This window comes from Hoplias malabaricus, chromosome 2 (genome assembly GCF_029633855.1).
Source record: "Hoplias malabaricus isolate fHopMal1 chromosome 2, fHopMal1.hap1, whole genome shotgun sequence".
NCBI classification, from domain to species: domain Eukaryota; kingdom Metazoa; phylum Chordata; class Actinopteri; order Characiformes; family Erythrinidae; genus Hoplias; species Hoplias malabaricus.
The window spans coordinates 31,161,550-31,175,748 of record NC_089801.1 but is presented as its reverse complement, the minus strand read 5'-3'; the positions used below and the strand labels follow the sequence as shown (position 1 = coordinate 31,175,748).

The following is a 14,199-nucleotide window of genomic DNA, read 5'->3' as shown; positions in this document are numbered from 1 at the left end:
GGAGTTGGTGTGTTCTCCCTGTGTCCTGCGTGGGTTTCCTCTGGGTGCTCCGGTTTCCTCACACAGTCCAAAAACACATGTTGGTAGGTGGACTGGCGACTCAAAAGTGTCCGTTAATGTGTGTTTCTGGGTCTGTGTTGCCCTGTGAAGGACTGGTGTATTCCTGCCTTGCGCCCAATGATTCCAGGTAGGCTCTGGACCCACCGTGACCCTGAATTGGATAAGCGGTTGCAGTGTTTGTATTGGGTTAATAAAGTTACACAGTGCTATTATCCATATATTTTCAAACGACAACTGCCCTGGAAAAAAAGAAAAATGAAAAGCAATAAAACATCTTTGGAAGAGGGGACAAAAGAAGAGCATTAAAATTTCTTTTACAGTTTGGTCAGACGCAAGCGTGCACCATTGTCTCCTGGACACATTTTATGACTCAGGAGATTGTGATATTAAGCAGACCCACAAAGAAAAAAGGAATAAAAGGCAGAACAATGTGGAGAGAAAAGGGAATGAGCTAAGATAAAAACAAGAAAATGGAAAAAGGGTAGCCCTTTGCAAGAGGAGCTGAAGGTGTATGGCAATTAACATTAGCAGGAATGTGGTTCATAGTTTCAAAGAAAATTGAGGGTTTTTTTTTAAACAACAAAGGAACAGCGAATTTTGAAACCTGAATTTGGGCAGAGCAACAGATGGGCATTTCTATGCAGATTGGGTTTTCCACATTAACACTCATTTGAACTTGCTATGACACAAAGCATAATTTCTGTGGACTTATTTTTTTTTCTTTTTTTTTCTTTTAATAGCATCAGATCCATTGCTGTCTAATGCAGGTAAAATACAGTACTTTGTTATTCTTGTAATGCCCGTACACAAGTTTTCCAGCTTTATTTCCGATTTCGTATTTAATGCTTTAAGGATAAAAGAAAATCGCCAGTGCTTAAAAATGCCTAGTTTTCACTCCATGTTACCTCCAGCTGATGTTTTGCTTTTCATGGAAACAGACTCTTCGACACTGCCTCCTGTCCAAGTGTTTGACAAGACTCTAACTATCAAACAGCTGCATGTGCTTGAACCTCAGGATCTCCTCATCACACGAGCAGATAAAGGTATGAATACGAGTATGTGAGTGAGGATACAACTATTGATGAAAAGCATAACTTTTTATTATTTTTTTTAATATATATAATTCACTTTTGTAATATCAGCACAAATACTATCCATTTTGACTACACACATTTGTTGCATGATTTTTGTTAAACACACAGACATACTTAAAATGTATTTACTGCTTAAGAAAATCTTAGTCGATTACCAACCAAATTAACAAACAAAATATAAGAGACAATTTGAAATGACCTGAGGCATTTCAGAGGAAAAAAAACAAGTAAGCCAAGTAAGGGAGCCTCCTTTTTATTATTGGAATAATTATTTGATCATGTTGAAAATGACGGAGACGATACAGTACAGCTACAACATTGTGCTTATGCTTTTATTCCGATTGTTGATATATCAGCTATTAACTCACATTTTATCAGTTTTGTATTCAGTCAGCCCTCAAGGATATTGCTAAAAGTTTACTGTAATTATTTTCCACATGGAAACTGCTTTAGAGTACTGTTACTAATGAAGTAGTGAGTCAGTATCTGTAAGAATGAAAGAAGGCACAAAAGAGTACAGCAAGAAATATCTTGACAAGTCATACCTTCTTTCCTAAAGAATGTCTTAACTTCCTTGGTAACAGCGCCAAGTAGACTCGCTCTCTCACACTAACACACACACACACACACAGGCACATACACCTTGTCCCAGTTTTACTGCAAAGACAAGACTCAAAGCTCATTATAGAGACATAAGGAGGAGTTCCAGAAATCTGTACACCTCTCTGGTTACTAATGTGCCCTGTTCTAGTCATTAGCCAGAGCCTGTGCAAACTGGACTTCCACCTTTAGTTGACACCAGCTAGGACCTTTTGCAGGAAAAAAATAATGGTGAATTCTGTATGGCATTCATCACTGGGGAAACTGCTGTTTATTGTGACTTGAATTTTAAATACCAACAAACTGCATTAGCAAAACTGGCTTTAATTCAGATGAGATCGTTCTTTAATTGGTTGCCTGGTTATTTTCAGTAATACAAGAGGTCAAATAATATATTCTAGTGGACAAACAGATAAATACCAAGTAGAATCACACCTGTATTAACACAATACCCTGTCAGACAGACTTGCTACTATACCACGAAAGGAGATCAAAACCTCTTGTAATCTAAGCAAGCACATAGTGTGTGACGCCACATAACTACTCAGCAACAGGCGCTGATTGGAAATATTTCCTTCCAGTCGTAGTCTAAACAATATTTATTGATAGAGTATAGCTTCAAGTAAATTGCCTTTTGTGTAAACATCACCTCGAGACAGAGGGGGGCCGAAGTGTTGCAGAAGCAAATACTTAAGAAACCTGCATGCGTACAGAGAGCTGTAATCATACGGAATATGAGTGGTGGTGTGTTAAATATTACCTGATATACAACAGGCCTTCAGCACATAGGAAGGAAAATTCATTCAGCTTTCTATAATGAACTGCTGTGCTTCAATATATTGCCTTGCTGTTCTGGACTCAAAACCTGAAATCAGTGTGTGTTAGCAATTAATAAAATACAAACATAAAAGGACAAATGAAATTGAGGTCTGATGTAAAATTATATGTTGTGTTTCAGGAAAGGACGCTCGTTTGTACGTCTACAGACTGAGCACACTTAAACGAGGAATAGAGGAGCGGCAACTCGTCCGCACAAAATGTGACAGCAGAGAAAACAAGCTGGAGAAAACTCGGGGTAGAAACGATGTCCCAAATTAACTACGGAAATATTTATGTCATTGTATAGTAATATTGTACTCTTTCTGTCTCTCTCTATGTGTGTGTGTGTGTGTTTTCCCACTTTTTGTTTTGGGGCACTCAGAATGCTGATATACAAAGGATGGTTGTTCCTTCCAGGCAGTGTTAGATTGAATCAGCATCAGCTGTCAGTGTGTTTCTAACTAGAATTAACATTGCTATGCAGAGGACATTGATATGCAGATGCTGTTGCATTTGTGACATTAAGTTTTGCTCAGTACAGCTGTCCTACAGCCATGTTTCAAAATAGAAGAAATGGACCCCTGGGTTTGGGTTAAAAGTGCATGCTTCTGTTCCTTCAGGCTGCCATTTGTACTCCATAAACACACACCATGGGGTGGAGCTTCGCATTGTCGCGGCGATAAGGAACAAGCTCCTCCTCATCACAAGGAAACAGCCACGCTTTGACTGCATCAGTTCTGTAGGCACAAGTGTTGGAACCAGTGATTCACCAGTGGAGGAGTTCCAGTACATTCGGGTAGGGGAACTGGGGAGTGTGTGTGTTTGTGTTCTACACATTTCCTGATTTTGTGATATATAATTAAAAATATTGTCATCTTTTTCAAAATGTAATAACGTTATTTGTAAAAACGGGAAATTATTGACCTAATGAATCACAATTTAAAGCAGAGAAGGATTCAAATATTATATTAATACCTGTTTTACACCTAGCGGGGACGTAGATACAAAAATATGGGTTCCCCACCTGTGTTAATTTACTGGTCAGGTCTGGATAAATAAATAATTAGTTAAACTAGGCATTCTCACCAGCAAAACGTGTTTCAGGGCTGTGTATAATTAGTGTCTCTTGTAGTAAATCTACCTCTAAGACTGAATAGTGAGCATAGTGCTGTAGCAGAGTGACAGAAAATCATTGACAGACAACAGGAGAGTCCACAGTCTATTCTCTTTAATCTTACACTATTGAAAATGTGTAAAGAAAAATGATTAGAAAAAGAAATATAGTAGTAGTAGTATAGTTAATGAGTGTAGCTTAATCATAGAATTTGTTTGCTGTCAGTTCTTTAATGTGTCCATTTAATATTATTATGTTTCTGTTTACGTGTGTGTGTATGTTCAGAGATGAATAATGACACCTGAAATTGCTGCTGTCCATCAAACATGTCTTGTTCGCTGTGTGTGTGTGTGTGTGTGTGTGGCACACAGGAAATTTGTCTTTGTGATTCTCCGGTCGTGATGGCGCTGGTTGACGGGCCGACAGGAGAGAATGATCACATGATCTGCGTGGCCTATAAACATCAGTTTGACCTCATCAATGAGAGCACTGGAGATGCCTACAGACTGCATCATGTAGACTCCAACCGGGTTAGAATCACACACATACTCATTATTCTAGAGTGTGTTAATGTAGACATTCATGTGATTGTTCTTGTGTGTTTGCAGGTAAACTTTGTAGCAGCTATAGATGTGTATGAAGATGGGGAGGCTGGGTTACTGCTCTGCTATAACAGTTAGTGTATTTTGTCATTTTAAAATTGTTAATCCAATTTCAGCTTATTTTTTTGACGGATAACAATGTCATTTGTAAAATATTTGGTTATATTTGGTTATATCAAATTTGCTCGTTAATCATATTCACTCCTACATCCTGTCTTACGTAACTTAACTTCTTTGCTCATAGATCTTTGCTCCTATAAGAAGGTGTGTCCATTTAATGGGGCCACACCCATGATTCAACCCAACTCCTCTGACTTTCACTTCAGCTGGAATCAGATGCCCAACAGCATTGGTGAGTAACCATAGCAACACTATCCTGGCCCAGCCCCTGGTTACCACAGAAACGCAATCTATGGCCTCTGGTTCCATGGCCTCAGACAGTTTGGGACAGTCAGGCATTTTAATGTGAGACCTGCAAATAATATGTTACATTTGAACTGTGTAGACTTCCTAAGCAGGTTGGTTTTAGCATGTGCATGTCTGAAGTGGGTGTAACAGAGTTTGGGCAAATATTAAACACTGTCATTTTCTGGTTACTTTTTAATTGCTTAAACAAGTTTCAGCTACACTCAAATCTGTCAAATCACTCAAATTGTCAAATCTGTACAAACAAAGCCAAAATGCTCATCAGTTTCCTAAACCATGCAACCTCATCCTAAAGCATCATTTGGTTAGCAAGGATACACTTTCAGTAACTCATTAAATCACAGGGTTTTTAAATAAACGTGTCTGATTTATTGGTGTGTACTTCCAGGACCAGAGCTTTGCATTAAAGGTCACACACAAGGCCATCTAGAGACCCCCCCCCCCCCATTTCTGCAGCACAGTAACACAATTTGTGTGTTCTTTATATAGTTGGTTGCTTCATAAATATTTAGAATGAGTTTATTACATTCTTATTGATTATTTAGCTGTTCTATGCATGGTAATTATTGCATGATCATTATCTTTTTAGAAAGAGCTTAGGTTTTTTCTACACGTTTTTGTTGTCCCACAGCAGAAAAATCTAGCAATGCTTTCCCAAGGCATTTTAATGAGGCCTTGTACGGTTAGATCAGCACATGTAGCAGTAGCATAAATTCAATAAAGGCTGGTAAGAGACATGCATGTGCACATGTAAGACTTCAAATGACATTTTAAAGGCCAGTGCTCAATGTTTGGATTATTTTTCCAATACTTGTTACTTTTGTATGTTTTGTTTTTGATTTTTCCCTCTACTGAAATTGTAATTCCTGTTACAGTTTGTGCATTCCCCTACATTCTGGCCTTCACCACTGACTCCATAGAGATCCGACTGGTTGTGAACGGAAACCTGGTGTACACTGCTGTGGTTCCGGAGCTCCAGCTGGTTGCCTCTAGGGTTAGTACCGAGTTCCATCACTAAGATTCCATGGTGATTTTATCAGTCTTACAGTTCACAACATGTAACTGTTGATGACATTTGTTTTGGATCAGCTTAAGTAAAAGAGAAGGTGTGCAACAGAGAGATGAATATTTACAGCAAATGTCAGCCTTCTCAAATGCTCTTTCTTAGAAGAAACCTCTTCTTGTGCCTTCAGTTTCTGTCATTCTCTCTTTAGTCTGACATCTACTTCATATCATCAGCGCCAGTAAACTCTGCCTCCAACTGTAGCTCAAGAGACACCAGTTCCCAAAGCTCTCCTCAAACACCAACAGGCTACGAGATGCCCATTTTCCCTTCCCCTCTTGGAGATGGTAGGTTTCTCTTCATTACAGATCATGGCAGAATATATGTGAGAGGTTGCTGAGATATTGTTCATGTGATAAGCTCCTTTATTTGTTGTTGATTAACTTATAATTTAAAAATAAAAAACACTTAAATGTATATATCTGTGATTACAAACTATTTATCTGGTGCATATGTTATTATGTGTGGTCCAATAAATTATGTACTTACGTCTAAATCTTTGTGATAAACATGTTTTTCTGTCTTTCTGTCTTTTGTCTTTTAAAAAGTTAGAAAATATTTTTTTTAATTTGAAGTAATGCGTGGGTTGGGTTGGTGTAATGCTCTTTTCCATCCCTGGTCCAGATTGTATTCGGATCCCCTACGGCACCAAGCTTTCCCTCTACATATCTAAAGACTCTGAAGGTACTGCGGGGACTTCTGCTTTTGCCTACGTTTCCCATGCTGCCTCACTAACATGCACGTTGCCATGGAAACTCACTGGTTTTTGTTTCCATTCACAGATGCATGCTGACAGTGCATTGAGAAAATGTTCTGTGAACACAATGTGTCCCTTCAATTTGAGAGGGAGAGAGATATGTACAGGAAAAGAGACAAATTAAAGTGATCAATAAAAGAGGGACACATTTGCCACAGCATGACCTACAGATTGTTTTGTTACCATGGATACTTTTGTCAAAGCCCCTGTTCACACTCACAGCCCAAAGCTCTTCTGTCCAAAGAGGCAGCCTGAGGGGCTATGACAAAAATCCACATCCTGGTATTTTAATTAGCCAGCCAATCACCTTACAGCTGCTATTTCTGCATCACCGGAGGGAACCAGACTTTCCTGCCACTGCATAGATTGTTTATTACTGAGATATTAGATAAAATGCACTGTATGAATATGAATAAACTTTCTAAGTTGATTGCAAAACCATATGTGATTATACAGTGCACTATTCAGACTGGCCCAGTGGTGCAGAAATGTATGAGGAATATTTCCACATATTCCAGATAATGCATGCTCCCATCAAAGACTGGGTCGATTCGTGAATACATTTCTTGACCTGGCTGCAATTCCTGAATGGTACAGAATCTATTAAAAAAAGATGAAGGGCTAGAACTACTCTGTGCATTGCTGAGATTTTCCAATTCAGTTTATGTTCAATCCCCATGAGACTGTTTGGAGAATCCAAAGTTCAAATCAACCATCTCAATTCAGGGTTGACCCAAGCTTTGACATCTGTTAATTTAACACTTTTACGTTTTAAATTTTCTCTTTAGGGGGATATCTTCTTTGCCTGTGCATGCGTTAGGTTAGTGACCCTTTGTTCCTGACCATTTTTTTTTCTGCAGGTGGAACTGACCTCTTTACGTGTGTAAATGGGTTGTAAATTGTGGTCAGATACACTCAAGCATAATTAATGTGTCTGGGTGTTACATGAGTGTTGGTTCTCGGTACAATAATGCCATTATAAAGGCACTTCAGGTTAAAGAGTTTGCTTTTATATGATCATTGTGTAGTTGGCATACCTTTTACTATTATCCAGCTTTTACAGGCTATCATGCATTTATTTGTTTATTTTAGTGTATGGTTTAAATGAAAAACAGCCAATTGAAGAGGAAAAAGAACAGGATGTTACTGACCTCTAGTGGAGAAAGTTTAGATGCTATTCTTTTAAAGGGCACAGTCAATAGGAAGCATACTATAAACAATTCCACACATACATACATACATAGCATTCTTAAATGAGTGATGTGTCTTTGATTTTGAAGATGGCATATGATGCTTTGTTTATTACATAAGTGACATGTTAATGACACTGCAGTGTTGGGAAGTAACTGGTTTACAAAGCTCAATAGCATTTAAAAGCTTTTTTTCAGTGGCCCAAATTAGCATTTTTGTATCCTAGTGTTACACGGGCTACATTCACACAGCTGGCAAAAAATTGACTGTGGTCAAATTCTGTGTTATCGATATAACGTGACCTGTATCTGACATCAGTCTGAAACGATCTCACTATTAAACTGACCCCTATCCACAAAAGGACATTGCTTAAGGCTCTGACCAGAAGGAAAGGACTGTCTGTTCCATCCAAAGTGCTATCAATTTGAAATGGAGGAACAGACCCGGATTGGTGTTTTACTGTGCAGCACAGTATGTGAAAATCAGAGTATAAATTAAAAACTTGAACTGATCTAAAACATGAACTATTTCCAAATGTCAGTGCAGTGGTCATGTGTAGTGGGTGGCACGGTGGCGCAGCAGGTAGTGTCACAGTCACACAGCTCCAGGGGCCTGGAGGTTGTAGGTTCGATTCCCGCTCCGGGTGACTGTGAGGAGTTGGTGTGTTCTCCCTGTGTCCGCGTGGGTTTCCTCCCACAGTCCAAAAACATACGTCGCAGGTGGATTGGCGACTCAAAAGTGTCCGTAGGTGTGTGGATGTTTATTTCCAAGAGTTCCTCTTAAACACAGGGTCTCCATTGAGAAGAGCGCCAGCAATGTGAGTTTAATATTTCCATGATACACATTTGAACAGCCTTCATAAACATTAGCAATATAAAACTGACAATGAATGATTAAAAAAAACAATTTCCATGAGTTTTATTTTCTCATAAATAGTGACAGGAATGCAGATTAAGACGTTTCACAGATCAAATTGAAATGAAAATGCTTTGGTATGTAAAATTCACATGAATTCTGCTCCCTCTGTTCAGACAGAATCTCATTGCCACAGGTCGGATATTGATCTGAATTACACAAATGAAAGTGGCCCAAATCTGATGGAAAAAAAAATGCAGATTCTGTGTGATTTTATGAAGAAAGAGATGTGACCCAATTTTACCTGCTGTGTGACCTTAACCATATGTTTGTGATTTTGCCACACCTTTTACCATATTGAATTTGGCTACACATTTATCCCACCATTTTAGAAATAACAGAAAGAAATTTCTATATTAAGAGAATCTGTGCACTTTGCAGTTACTCATTCTGATGATTTTAAGAAGACTCTTGGGCAATATATTCTGTATGTCTTGAAAAAAATGAATTTAATGACTCTCTTACACAATTATCAGTGCATACCGCTCTGTAGATTTCCATAGATGTAGATGTCAGGGAATTTATTTAAATAAATTAATAATTTGAATACAATTTGAACATCTTCTCAATGTTTTTTCTTATTTATTTTTTATTACTTTCTACATTGTAAATGAATGTGGAAGACATTAAAGCTATGAAGGAACACATGGAATTATGTAGTAAACAAAAGGGTGTTAAACAAATTAGAATATGTTTTAAACTTTAGATTCTTCAAAAGGGTAGCTACCTTTTTCTTTGATGACTGCTTTGCGCACTCTCAGTGTTCTCTCAGTCAGCTTCATGAGGTCGTCGCCTGGAAAGGTTTTCAGTGAACAGCTGTGGCTTCATCAAGAGTTAATTTATAGAATTGCTCACCTTCTTAATGTGTTTGAGACCATAACTTGTGTTGTGCAGAGGTAGGACTGGTACACAGTCCCCTACAGTGAATAGCCCTATTCCACCAATGACTAGATAGAGCATTTTGTGTGTTAGCTGGCCCTTTCCTCTCAAAATATTTTACCATACCATGTGACACCCCCTGAAAGCCAGAATTGTGGCTTGCAAGCAGTGGTGTGTAGCTCCGGTTCAGAAAGTTTCCTCTTCTTCCAAGTCAACTTTTTTCAAATGCCTGGACACTGCTGATTTGAGCACACTAGAGAAGCTAGTCAACCGGAACAAAATCCTGGGGAGAAGTTTTACATTCTGGACCCGAACTACCTGCCCTGTCTTGCAAGGGTGCCTTAAGCAGAACTGTTTTGTTGGTCCTCAGCTCTAACACAAAGGAATGTCAACATTGTAAGTGCACAGTGAAGTCTCATGAGAAGTGATTGAGAATTACTGTTCTGCTCCTGATTCTCTTCAGACTGGACTTCATTTACTTATTGTCGTAATTCCTCCTTATTGCAGGCGAGGCCCCGTCCAAACAGATTTATAAGATTCCACTGAGTAACCTAGTTGGACGAAGCATAGAGAGACCGCTCAAGTCCCCGTTGGTCAATAAGGTGCTCACGGCACCGGGGCCTGGTGTCATAGCCCCTGTCCCCATGATCCCGACCACACCCTCCCTTTCATTGTCACGCATGGAGATCAAGGAGATCGCTAGCCGAACACGGAAAGAACTGCTGGGTGAGCGAAGTCTGTGTATGTGTGTGTGTGTGTGTGTGTCTGTGCGTGCGCTCAAGAAGCTACTAGAATTGTTTTCAAGATTGTCACTTTTGTTCCTGTAATATTGGTGAGCCTACACAGAGGACATTGCAGATTCCAGCTGCTGCTCCATTAAAGAAGTAATCAAATCTGGAGAGCCAGTCGCCGCCATCTGTTCTTAGAATTAAAAAGTTGGAATCTGTTTAAGTTCAGAGTAATCTGATTTAATGAAGGCTGTTTGAATGCTCTGCATTAATGCATGCTCAGTAGTTACAGACAAGCCTTTTTCCATAAAAACAAGTGTCGGTGAGTAACTCATCCTAACAGAACAGATAAACTTATAAAAACTCTCTGTCTAGGTTAAGGGTTTAACACCGCCTCCCAGTGGCTCACTTCGGTATAACAATTCATGACTTGGTATAGAAACAACATCATTATAGACTGTTTATTCTCCACAAAGCATACTGTCACAGTTCTGTGTTGTGATAGAAATGTAGTACTTTTAGAAACAATAAAGAAATGTCTGTTTAGTTTATATGGGCATTTCCGTTGTCTCAGGAAGTATCTTTTCGTAAGTTAATGTGTATTTTTTTCTCTCTTTAGGTTTAACTGAAGAACCCAGCAGTAAATCAGACAGCAGCTCGGTCAAACAAAGGAAAATGAGCAAGAAAACAAAGGAGGAAGAGAAAAGGAAACCAGCAGGGATCACAAGTACTGAGTGAGTTACTGCAGTCAAACTGTGGTCCAATCTACACTCGGCGGTATCGGGATTAGGAACCTTACCTACCTCACTGTCCATTTGATCAGCTCCATTGATCATACATGTATGTTCTACAGTTACACACTGTAGTGTGTGTTGTGCTGGCACGAGTAGATCAGACACAGCAGTGCTGCTAGAGTGTTGCTGCTGGATGAAGAGTAGTCCAACAACCAAAAATATCCAGACAACAGTGTCTTGTGTCCACTGACGAAGGACTAGAGGACGACCAACACAAACAGTGCAACAACAGATGAGCTACAGTTTCTGGCTTTATATCTTCAAGGTGGACCAACAAGGTAGGTGTGTCTGACAGAGCGGACAGTGAGTAGACACTTCTGAGAATGATCCACCACCCAAATGATACCTGCTCTGTGCTGGTCCAGTGGGGGTCCGGAGCATTGAATAGCAGGGTGAAATGGTGATAAGACAGTATACAGGAGGACTACAAGTGCTACTGTATGGTCAGTGGAGCTGATGTAATAGATAGTGAGTGTAGATTCAAGGTATGTGTTCCTAATCCAATGATGGTTCAGTGTAATACAACTCAATACATTACAAGTGATTCACTATATTTTCTATGTACTTAAAGAAAGGAACAGAAAACCAGTTGATTTAAATTCGTTTCACTGACCCACTGTGTCCTACATAGTGAGCTAAATGTGAAGAGAGCTGTTTTGTATGCAGCCTGTGTTTACTGTCCAAACCGCGTGACCAGAATTCCAAGGAGATTTGTCAAATCTTTCAAACAGAGTCGGGTTGGAGTGTGTTGATGGTGACATTGACATTCAGCGGCACTGCTCCTCCAGCTCAGAGCTGGAACTTCGAGAGGACAGCCCACCACTGACCAGTACTTTCACGCTCACTACTTCCTTTGAGGAGGAAATCCTGGATCTGAAGTGATGACAATCCCACAATGCACCCGTTGTACCCCTCTCCTGAACCCCACACCTGTGACCTATTTGTTGAGTTTTGTTAGTGGGACTTTTCTTTTGAACTTTTTTTATCAGTCCCCAGTCTGCAGTATGTGGTGTAGAAAAAGTCCTTACAAGTTTGCCATAGAGTGAGTTTACATTAAACATTGGGAGAAAGGCTAAAATGCAGGTGTGGGGATGTGTGTGTGTGTGTGTGTGTGTGTGTGTATGTGGGTGTGTGCGTGCATCTGTCTTGGTCTTGTTCAGTGAGATTAAAATGGAAAAGGGCCAGACACCGTGGATGTGCATTGTGTTTGGATTGTAGTGGGCTGTAGACACAGGTCCTAGATCAGGTTTTTGAACAGAAAGAGCTTTATAATATACACTTAAATGTAGCCATGAATAATAAATGGTTAGAACTTCAGGTCTTTCAGGTCAAAGGGGTTCACCTAAGACTCTAGGTCAAGGCAAGGCATTATGAACCAAGCCTGAATGTAAAACTGAAGCACCTACACCACAATGGAATATGTACTTTAAGTCATGTGATCTACGTGCTCTATGCACATTGTGATTAAATAATGAAATGTATGTGCATCTCAGACTGTAGTTGCACATGAAAACATAGGTATATATACACACACAAATATCCTTTCTAGATATATTTAAAGATGAAATACACAGGTGACTTTTTATGTCCTACTCTACCCAAGCTAACAACCCTTGACTTGCAACCTTTTGGCAAACAGGGCAGAAGTCTCCCACAAGTGCCATTTTATCGTAAACTCCCAGCATCTGTAGTAAATTGGCCATAGACTATACTTCCCATGAGGCAAGTGGATACACTTCAAGGCCAGTTGTTTGTTTTATAATACACAGCTTACTTAAACTGACACAAAGCGCTTTGTGCTTTGCTTCATTAGATCTCGATGCTTAGCTTAACACTGTAAGTGCACTCTTTAAAAAAAAAAAAAAAGCTTTTGCCTCTGGAAAAAAAAGGGCTCTGGACACCTGCATGCCTCCCTTGAATCCCATTATGAACTAAAAGGGAATTTCTATACTAAAACGTTAGAATTAGGATTTAATACCTTCACCAAATCATAGACATTTTACTCAGAAGGGAGTTACACTACTAGACACCAACACATACTGCTGAATAAAGACAGTGTGCAGTGGGGCGTAGTTTGGGTTCATTCCCTTCAGACTCTCAGTGCAAAGTGGAAGGGAAAGACAGTTATTGGCCTCAGATAAAGTGGCGCCATGCTGTGGTACTGTTTCTGCTAAAGCTAAAGCTCAGTGCATGCCTTCCCCAAACCTCTCCCCCTCATTTCCCCTCTGTTTGTACGTCTTACCCCCGCCCCTCAACTACTCAACACTAGTAGCAGCCTGACTGAAAAGGGAAAAATCATGGGAATATTTTTGCAAAATGAAAATTTTAAATGTTATTTATTTTATTATCGCTCTTCGACAGGAATTGAGGTGGAGCTGGAGACTGACGGATGATGTGTAATTTTTATGTTGTTTTTTATTTTTATTTTTATTTTTAAAAAGCACTTCGTTCTCTGCCTCCCCTTTCTTTCTCTCTCTCTCTCTCTCTCTCTCTCTCTCTCTCTCTCTCATGTCACACGCTCCTAAACTGTTTTCGCAGTGGTTTTGTAATCTAAATCAATATTAACTGTTTAGACTGTTGATGAAATTCTGTGATATCAAAATGAAAAACAAACAAAAAAAATTAATAATAAAAAAAAAACAAAAAAACACCAAGTGTCTTAAAATATTGTATTGCCATTGTTTTTAATGCCAAGTAATACTTGTAAATGTTTGTGTTTCAGATGTGGCCTCAAACTAAAATGATTATTATTATAATAGCTTTTATTTGATTAAGTGCTGTTGACCACTGCTGTAGTTCATATTGTTCATTGATATGAAATAAATATTTATGAAATTTCAGAAGGGTATTTTCCTGTTTAACCAGAATTCTATCATTAAGTCTCTATAGTACAGTATGAAAAGCACTAAATTAGTATGCACATGAGCCTGAGGTCACCATGCTCAGTGTCAAGAGTGGACTAGAGGGGTATAATGTCCCCAGAATGGAGCTGTGGAACAGTGGAATGATCCAAAGTTATGTTCAAACATTTAATATAAAATAATAATAAAAAAAGAATTCTTGGATTAGCAGGTGTCCACAAAGTTTTGGCCATGTAGTGTATATTCAGCTGTCTCTTCTATTATAGTTTTTGAACTCTGAGGTCTTCTCCCGGCTG

At 39.1% G+C, this 14,199-nt stretch overlaps 1 protein-coding gene across 10 annotated transcripts in view; it reads left to right on the top strand.

The window, feature by feature from the left end:
• The window catches only part of garnl3 (GTPase activating Rap/RanGAP domain like 3), a 73,576-nt gene extending 59,450 nt beyond the window's left edge, over window positions 1-14,126 (top strand). For 8 of the 10 annotated variants that reach the window (XM_066661370.1, XM_066661368.1, XM_066661366.1 and 5 more), the window contains 13 exons: window positions 801-827; window positions 999-1,103; window positions 2,713-2,829; window positions 3,194-3,369; window positions 4,059-4,217; window positions 4,296-4,362; window positions 4,534-4,641; window positions 5,591-5,709; window positions 5,930-6,065; window positions 6,403-6,462; window positions 10,028-10,246; window positions 10,868-10,982; window positions 11,774-14,126. In XM_066661370.1, coding sequence (XP_066517467.1) covers window positions 801-827; window positions 999-1,103; window positions 2,713-2,829; window positions 3,194-3,369; window positions 4,059-4,217; window positions 4,296-4,362; window positions 4,534-4,641; window positions 5,591-5,709; window positions 5,930-6,065; window positions 6,403-6,462; window positions 10,028-10,246; window positions 10,868-10,982; window positions 11,774-11,924 — 1,559 coding nt within the window. In that variant the 3' untranslated portion in view covers window positions 11,925-14,126. The remainder of the gene's footprint in view (window positions 1-800; window positions 828-998; window positions 1,104-2,712; window positions 2,830-3,193; window positions 3,370-4,058; window positions 4,218-4,295; window positions 4,363-4,533; window positions 4,642-5,590; window positions 5,710-5,929; window positions 6,066-6,402; window positions 6,463-10,027; window positions 10,247-10,867; window positions 10,983-11,773) is intronic. The other 2 variants (XM_066661373.1, XM_066661371.1) reach the window with 1 other exon arrangement.
• The last annotated feature ends 73 nt before the right edge of the window (window positions 14,127-14,199 follow it).